At 30.9% G+C, this 9,556-nt stretch overlaps 1 protein-coding gene across 1 annotated transcript; it reads left to right on the forward strand.

Moving 5' to 3' along the window:
• Window positions 1-7,858: 7,858 nt before the first annotated feature.
• On the forward strand, window positions 7,859-8,929 carry LOC119662148 (elongin-B-like). The gene is made up of 4 exons (XM_038071706.1): window positions 7,859-8,025; window positions 8,086-8,179; window positions 8,238-8,382; window positions 8,781-8,929. Exons 1-4 carry the CDS (start codon window positions 8,002-8,004, stop codon window positions 8,902-8,904), a joined length of 387 nt encoding a protein of 128 aa, XP_037927634.1. The 5' UTR covers window positions 7,859-8,001; the 3' UTR covers window positions 8,905-8,929.
• Window positions 8,930-9,556: the final 627 nt, after the last annotated feature.

A 9,556-nucleotide genomic window follows, 5' to 3' on the forward strand; every position in this document is an offset into this window, starting at 1 on the left:
TCTAACAAAAGGTCAGAGGAAGGAGTACTAGGGATTTATATAAAATTACCGAGGTGAATTATTTGAATTATTTGCAGAAAGCTAATCAAATATCTGTTGAAGTTGAAACTTTTACAGCTGTCATTTAAAACTTACCAGTTACACAAAATATTATTGATTTTGTTCTGGCATTGCCACCTGTTGTGAATTATCAATCCATCTAGTATATATATATATATATATATATATATATATGTTCACTTGGGTATGTCCATTTCTTCAACTCTTTAATAAGAAAATAACCTATTATTTGTTGAAGTTATGGGACGATAGTTTGCAGAACGGTTTATTGCAAATTATGACTTGACCAAAGAATGCTGCACTTATTTAAAATAACCTTTAAAAATGATCTGATGTATCAAATGAACAATATATATCAAGCTTAACGCCAAAAAAATGTGATTAAGCTGGTACATGGTACTGAAATTTTGTAGACAGCCAAAGTCGTCTATTTTTTCTTATTTAGAGATGTCTATACTACATTAAAGCATCACGTTTGCCGTTTGGCATACATGATGACAATGATGGCTACAATGACGATGCACGGGATTAACCCTACTTTAGCTTCGATTTTTGATACTCTTTCTGGTTCCTGGTAGCGCATGAAACAATAAAAGTTGTGCTGTTTCGTGAAGGCATATCTAAAATCCCAACGTATTTACACCTTTCGAGTAGGTTTCCCCAAAAATTTAATATAAGATTTTATGAAGAAACTAATACAATAAAAAAAACTTTTGAAAGTTTGTAGTAACTGCTGATGTTCGCGTTCCTAGTGCGGCTGATGCCACAGTAGTCTGTCTGTGACTTCAATGTTTCGGTCTGGTGCGTTCCCTATGTGTTCGCAGTCTGAATCTGGATTGCGAGTAGCGAAAACTTTTGCAAATAATAGCAATAAACAAATCCCATTATATACTGTATATCAAAATACTATTTTCATACGTGAGCTGACTTTTTAAAAATTATTCAGTTGCATATCTTGTCGACGTGTTAAGCTTTGGTTGAGTGCTTATAATCGTGCTCGCATTAGCCTTCGCCTTAGTGTTAGTATTCGTAAACCATTCCGCAAGAGATGTCATTGTTTAAGAATTTCAATGTGTTTATGCGCATAATGATTGTAAAAGTATCTGAGGGGTGCAATTTGATACATCTGTAAAAATATGTTTTAAAGTAAAAAACTTTCGTGCGAGTAGCGCATTAAAGGAAGCACAAGTGGTTTTCAAAACATATCAATTTATAGTCAGTAATAACTTTTGTGCCTAAGGGATTCTTATTGGTATGCGGAAACTGTAAGCTTTTATGCGCAAGAAACTAGACTACAACAACCACGACAGTACACACCCTTTGTGGTAACGATACTAGAACTATTTTTTTTATCCAAAATTTACAACTAATGCTTGATTTCAAAGAAACAAAACTTATACATATGGAAAACAAAATTGATTGGTGCAGGTATATATATAGATATATTGGTATAAATAAAAAGTAGTTGACTTTAAAAGATATATACTTCGTATTCATATCTGAATGTACCGAGGAAGATAAAAAAAATAATAATGATCTGCTTGCAAACAAAATTTGTACTTCTCTTTGAAAAAGTTGCACCTAGTCCAATATTTGAAGCAGTGAACGAACACAAGCTCTAAAGTACCAAACATAGTGTACTATTTTGTACACTATGTTAGTGCACTACGCAAACAGTACACTAAATGAAGTGTTCATTAACACAAACTCTAAAATTATAGTGTACTGTTCCCCACATCCTATGTAAAATTTTTAATATTCTCTTTAGTGTTCTTTTCACGAACGTAGTTTCGCACATAAGCAGTACACTACGATACTGTACTATTTATTTACGTTCACTGATTTAAAGTTTAAAGTTTTGGGAAAAAAACATTCTTCAAAGTCAGGATATTGTCAGATAGATGCATTGCTTGTTCATATGTAACAAAAGGCTTATCTTTGTTTTGTAAATCTTTTTAATATATAGATACAGATATACCACTTATATGTAAAAAACTGTATTCAAGACATAATTTATCTAATCTCACAAAGACTTCTTCGAATATTTGGGTACGGTACATTTGGTTGTAAGCTGCAACCCAAAACTATTAAGCCATCGGTTTAAAGAAATCTAAGCCTCAGAGACTTTAAGATAAAATGGAATCATTGACACTAAAAATAACAATCCTTGGTGAACAAGCCCGTTATTTATTCAGAATCCTTTTACAGTTCAATTCTGCAGAATAATGCTATCATATCAAATGTAGTGAAATGAGTTCCTTTACTGAGTGGATCTAAAATATTTTTCAAACTTGTTAATGCTCTATTTTTATAACCCTATTTTTTATGTTATCATTATCACATTTTTTGTATGAGTACAAATGGGAATTTATATATAAAATATTTCAAAAAATAATGGTTTGCTGAAACTTTTTATTTCGTAGTAAAATTTAAAACTGAATCTAGATAAAATATAAAAAATGAAAATTTAAAAACTACTTTTGAGAAAAATTTTTTTTTGAAATTTAACGGTTAATATTAGTACTTAAATATTAACAATTTTATAAAAGCTCAATCAATTATCTTTAAAACGCTGTAAATTTCAAGTTTCTACCTTTTATAGAACTTGAGATATAACCATTTGAAAATGTGTCTACTATGCCAATTCTCAAAACCCCATGGGTCCATATCTCCTAGGAAAAAAATCACAAAAGTTTTTCCCGAGATACGGGTCTTCTTATTTTATGAAAGGAGCTCATAAAAAAAATTTCAGCCAAATCGGAGATCATGAGGTCATTTTTTGCCAAAATCCGTCCGGTTTGTAAAAGAATGACCCATATACAAGCTGATCTATCTTCTTTAGATTAAATTAACTTACTTCTAAATGATTCTGCCAAATTGTGGTAAACATTGACCGTATATACAACTGTCACATATCTAATAAGATCGGTGCAATAAAAATTTGTAGCACAACGACTCAATTGAATAAATAGTAGTCGATGAATGGTGTGTATCTTATCCACTTGTGAACAAAACTTATACAACTTTATTTGATTTTATGTTATATGATTGATCAGAATCAAGCTCACTCTACTTCATTGGAAAAGAGAAGGTTGGTTTATCCATACACACTCTCTTGTGCTCTCTTGTCTCATAAAAACTTTTACAAGGTAGTTCTATATTTTTCGTCAGTACTCAATTTTCAAGTCACTAATCGCTTTCAACTGACAAAACCTTCTGATTAAGATAAAGGTTCAAAATAGCAAAGTTGTGTTTAAACAGTCAGGTTTTGAAATATCTAAATATTCAGCCAATTGGACTGAAAATAAGAGAAGGAGTAATAACTGTATATAAATAATGAAAATGACGTTATAAGTCACACGTTGGTTTATCCTGAAAATTTTCCACTTTCTATTAGGATAATTGCTTACGAAAACTTTTCCAAAATTTATCGCTGCATCAAATAGAACTACTTTTCCTAAGTTCTTATGTGCAACATCTTTTAATTTTTTTCATTAACTTTACTTGGATTATTGTTGAAAATTGCAAAAATCTGAAATGCTCTGCAGGCACATTAAGCAAGCACTCAGTCGGTCAGACGAAAACTCACACATTACCCACATCATCGGTTGTGTACAGGTCAAAGTACATGCACAACCCACTATGAAAGTTTGAATTATGTGAAGAAGTTAGTAGCCACAACGTTAAATTTTCAAACAAATTACTGAAAGCATTGTGCCACTCCTAACTCATTGATGACCACCACAGTGTGCCAGCTAGTATATAGTATATACATCTTATGTTCTGCATCCACAATTTCTATAAGTTAAAAACTCCCTTTGGCCCAACACACATTCGAGTCCATGGAAATGAGGTGACTTAAGCATTAAAGTTGAACCTTTGTGGCAATAAAAGTTTGCACAGCAATTAGATGTCGTTGCCTATAACAGCTGCTGTTAGTAAAGCTATTGGAGTCATTTTGCAGCTTCTGGTTTGCGGTCGGGATCTCTAAAAGTTTTACTAAGGAATAAAAGGTTACAACAAAGAAAACATGAAGCCAAAAAAAAATGTATGTAACTTTTTTGTTATCAAGCTAAAACAAAAGGAAGCAATATTTAATGATAATAATAAAATATTTCCGCAATGAAAAGAGTCACAAAGTCACCAAACTTTCTCCTGCTTCGGGTCACAACGATTCATTTATTATTTATTCATTATTTATAAAATCACAAACTACATTTATTCAAAAACAAAAGCTGACTTAAGTTCCTCTACATTTTATTAAAATTATCTATCAATTTTATATTGATGTATGATTGTACATCCCATGGATTACTTAAAATGACTCATTTCTTTGATTTCTAATTCCTAGTATAATATCTAATATTCATTCTAATATTTTCATAAATAATTATGAACCTTCAGATATTACAGCAAAACTGTTTACACTGTACTTTATCGAAGCGAATAAAGTAATAAACTCGCTAAGAATCTGCTAAGCAGAAATAGAGTCCAATTAGTGATCTCTAACAAATACTGTCAAAATTAAAGGTCAGAAAAGAAAAAACAAAGCCTTGCCCTTTTGCTCTTTCACTTGATAAGTTGTCTGCATGATGTAAGCTTACACACATCAAGATCAGCGTCCTCATCATTATGGAATTGAAGCTTTAAATAACATTATTCCCATAGCAACTGTAAATGCATCATCTTCTCCATCTTAAAATCAAAAACATTATCATCCACAAACTCTTTTTCTAAACACTCACCTATATTCATCTCTGGTGAAAAAGAGGGAGACGGAATGGAAGAGCAGGTTTGTATTATGGAGCAAAATAGATATTATTATGAAGTACGTATATTAATATCCCACTAAAATTAAATCAGCATCAGATGAACACTAATCCTTGTTTTAACTTAGAAATTCATAGAAGTGAATGTAAAATCGTTGTTAGTGACACTAACAGATTTTGCCAAAAACATACATTGCCTATCACATAACTGACCGAACCTGACTAATACTGATCTTCCGGTCACATGACTCGGCTAAGGATTCAAATTTGCTTCATACTAACAAGTGTAAGATTATATTTAAAAAAAGGAATTAATTATATTGACGGGAAATTTTATATCTAACATAATCTGTTTGCAAGGATATTTAAAATATTTCTTTTATAAGATGTGTTCCTGATTCCCTTTCTATTTATAATGAAATGCTTATATATAAATGGATCTAGTTGCAAAGCGAATCCGATATATTAACTCGCAGTATGTTATTTATTTAGAAGTTATTATAAATTAAGAGCATATATTTCAAAAACGAAAATTGTCTAAATGATTTAAGTATTTATTAATTATCCTTGAAGTCATTCATAATATCTACTTTGATCTCTGCAAAATTGTGATCGCTAATATCATGTTTCCACTGCAGCTAAAACTACTTATGTTAATGAAATTTCGATTTCGTCATTTCCATTGGCATAAGCTGATTTATGCATATGAATTAGCTTGTTCGTTTACATTTTATATATACAACATATAACAAATATTTTAAATTTTGGTAATTTCTCTAGTGGGTTGGATTATTTTTTTATTAATTTATTAATATATTATTTTATTAACCCTTATTTTTAAGGGTTGGATTTGACATTTTTCGCTCTAAATCAGTTCGCTTATGGTAACAGCTCTTTGTATGATAAATTATCCGCATTAACGGCCTCAATGAGACAATGAAAACAGGAAATGGTATAACAGGAGAACAAATATGAAAAACTGCTCTAAAGTGTTTCCGAGATCTTAATGTAAAAAATCCCCACTTAAAAGGGAAAGACATATTAAATTAAAAGGAAAACTGAAAATCAAACTTACTTGTTCTAAATATTACACCCAGTTGTATGGCATGCGTCTTACGAAGGTCATACGAAGAAGATATACTTAGAAGTTATACATCGAAGACAAAACAGTTTCATAAAATGCAACGATATGCAAGTACCAAAAATTTTTACTGAAAAAGGGATATTAACCGAATAGATCAGGTAAGACTTCTTCAACATAGAAATAAGTAGCTTGATATAAGATACTTAGCAAAGCGATTGCATTGCACCAAACCATTTTGTGACGGAACAGCAGTAATAGACCCCAGAATATATTGAATTATTTTTTTATTTGTACTAGTCGAAATAATTTACTCCATTGTCGCATATAATTTTACAGCTCCCATAATAATAATTTGAATAATGTTATAGAAATAATGCATTTATATTTTTCACTCCTTTATTTTGGAAACTAAACCGAACTCAGCCAAACAGACATTTTTACTTAGAAAGTTTTGTACAACTCCATTTTTAATTTAAATTCATAATATCATTGCAAAACCGCTTTAAGGAAAACCCCGAGGAAAAACCAAATGTGAATGGAGAAAACTTTGTGTTAGGTTAGATAGCCTCGTTTTTCTCCACTCTTCCTACACGCAATTTAAGACAATAACGCAATAGGAATTATGAATACACAAAAAAAAGTACATAGAAATAGTAAAAAAAATGTAATTCATAGTTGTGAGAATTCGAGGAATCCTTATAAGCGGATTAACTACACAACAAAGCAAGCAAGTGTCACCCAAAGGAAGGAGAATACATTGAAAAAACTATTGCAACCACAGAAGGACATGCAGAAAATATCACAAAAAAATCAACATAGAAATGGATATAGAAGCACTGTCCGTGCTTTGTCCGAAATATATCGCAGCAAACATTAAAATATCGTATAACTCAATTGTTGTGCTGCTATCAAATAAACTGTAAAGTGTACAAATATTATCTACTAAGTAACAATTTAATAATTATTTCTAACTATGATATTTCATTTGCCTATCATAACCCTGAATATCTGGGATGAACTGATCTATCTGTAAATTAATCATCGCAAATAAGCATCGCAGACTATTGAATCCGTATAAAAATAAAGTACAAAATTTGATCACAAAAATGACGATCACAGTATAAACAGAAGAGACAATCCATCATTCTGAATCTTGCACTATCTTGCACAAAGATCATTAATCACAAGATTTCTCAATGGCACATAGATTATTAAAATATATCACAATATAGCATCAGCTCTAAATAGTACCTCTAATCGCTCTTCTGTTAATGTGGGTGATCCACATCTTCATCGTAGGTATGTTGGATGAGTTGATATATCTACATCGCAAACTTTTGAAATTTTAAAGAAATAAAGTAAAAATATTAAAAACGAACAAACACACCATCAACAGAAGAGATAATCCGTCATACTGAATCTCGCACTGTGCCGTAAAGATCGTTAATCACAAAATTTCACAACAGCATATAGATGGAATACTCCTCTCTGAGGGTTACCTCTGATCGCTCTTCTGTTAATGTAGTGTATTCATAAATTGTCGAGAGTACTTCCATATAACCGCTGCACTTTTGCCAAAGTTAACAAGCCTGGACACAATCGCTTTATGCCTTGTATCAAATGCGTTTTCATCACATGCCAAAATAAGACCCAAAGTCGATAAAGTAGTATCTCTAAAAAAAATGGCATTGAATTTTGAATTTACTTGATTGACAAACTGTTCTTATAACAGATGTCAAATAAAAATTTGACAGTTTTTTACAACAATTGCAAAAACAAAATAAAGAAATATTTAGTGAAGTTAATTCATCAAATTGTAGGGTAAGTTTACTTAAATTAAATTTAAAGATAGATAGTATATAAACCGACTGTATGAAAAAAAAATTAACTGAGTTTACATAAAAAAAAATTTTATAAACATTTTTAATGTAAGAAAAAAATTTATTCAACAACTTTTTCTATAAAATTAGTTTCTTCAAACAACTACTGGATAAGTTCCGCATCGTATTTACCGATATTTGCGATTACAACGAGTTCCAGTGTTGTTATTGAGTTGTTACAAAAATATCGCCAGCAGTAACTTCAATCATGCAGGCAACGGAGGGTTTAAAGGCAGGTTTAGTCGCAACTCATAAAACGATTTAAATTTAAAAAAAAAACTTTTATTCGTAGAATATTTTTCTGATTATTCGATGGAGGAAGACCAGCCTTTTCATTCAAGTTCCGGAAAGGGCACCAGTTAACGAAGTCAAGCTAATGATCGAAGGTACTTTTTAACTACCCTATTAGACATATTACAAAATTATAAAATTGTTTTCTTTCAGGTATAACTAAAGTTAGACCTGACGATCAGAAGTTATTCAATGAGGAGCTTGAGGAAATCGAAAGTGGTGGTACCTTGGACCAGTTCAATATTACTAAGCTAAATGCAAAAGCTGAAAAACCGTTTGAATTGGGCATGTCAACAAGGTAAGAAACCAAAATATGTTAACAAATTAGGAACCACCAAAAATATGTCAGGCATTGGTTAAAATTTAAACCTTCAAAGAAGTTTTCATAGTTTCTGGCATGAATTGTGCAATCATTTTGTGCTATGAATGCCAGAAGCGTGTACAAGGGGAGCTGGTTTTATGTTTAAGTTCCACTACCATTATATACTAGATCATTTAGGACCGTCTTACTTTAAATATAATTGATTCTTTACAATTAAATATTTTTGTCTTGACCTTAAACTATCAATCTCCAATTAAACTTACCTATTTATATAAATTTACTAAAAAAAACTTCACATTGCTTTTTAAAACGCATTCCACAAATGTACTTCATACTGATATCTATTTAATTTGTTATTTTATTTATCATTTTAGGAACTGGAATGGTGAATTTGATCCACTTGCAATTATTCCGTACTCCAAACCACAAAAGTTGTGTGAAATAGTTAACCCAAAGAATTTCAATGACACTGGTGGACCAAGCACCTCCAAGCGTTAATAATAAAATTCCTCGCGTATAAAATATTTAACACAAAAATGTTTTAAAATTTTTTTTTATAACTTTAGTTATTTATTTTCAAATAAAGTTTAAATTTTTAATGATATAACATATAATATTTTTCTTAATCAAGTTAAAGGGAGTACTGTCTAAAATCACAATTGAACTTTGAGATCATGAAACTTATATTACAAAAACAGTTTACTACACTTTACAGTAAAAATCAGGTCTACATTTTAATTATCTGTGGATCTACATTATTATTTAAACAAATGTGTTAAATATTTACCAAAGACGACGTCAAAGAACAAATTTAGTCGAAAAAACATTCAGTCAAAAAATCGCAAAATCTCAAAAACGACATATTCCAGCAGCTTATGATATAGTGTAGTACCCTTCAGTCCATTAAATATCCTTTAATTATTATGTTGAGACTAGTTGAGTAATTGCACTTGAACACTTTTACTCTCTATTAACTGCGAGGTTTCGTCATAACCCCCCATAACCGCCTTGACTGGATAATTGTTAATCACTACATCAACTTAAGCAATAACTGACCTCAGATCTGCATACCTCCCCGAGGAAATTGAAACCATTCTGAGATTCGATAACGCGGTGTTAGTAAGCCTGTCAGTTTTCGAGTCCTTATTTC

This window comes from Teleopsis dalmanni, chromosome X, assembly GCF_002237135.1.
Source record: "Teleopsis dalmanni isolate 2A chromosome X, ASM223713v2, whole genome shotgun sequence".
Lineage (NCBI taxonomy): Eukaryota > Metazoa > Arthropoda > Insecta > Diptera > Diopsidae > Teleopsis > Teleopsis dalmanni.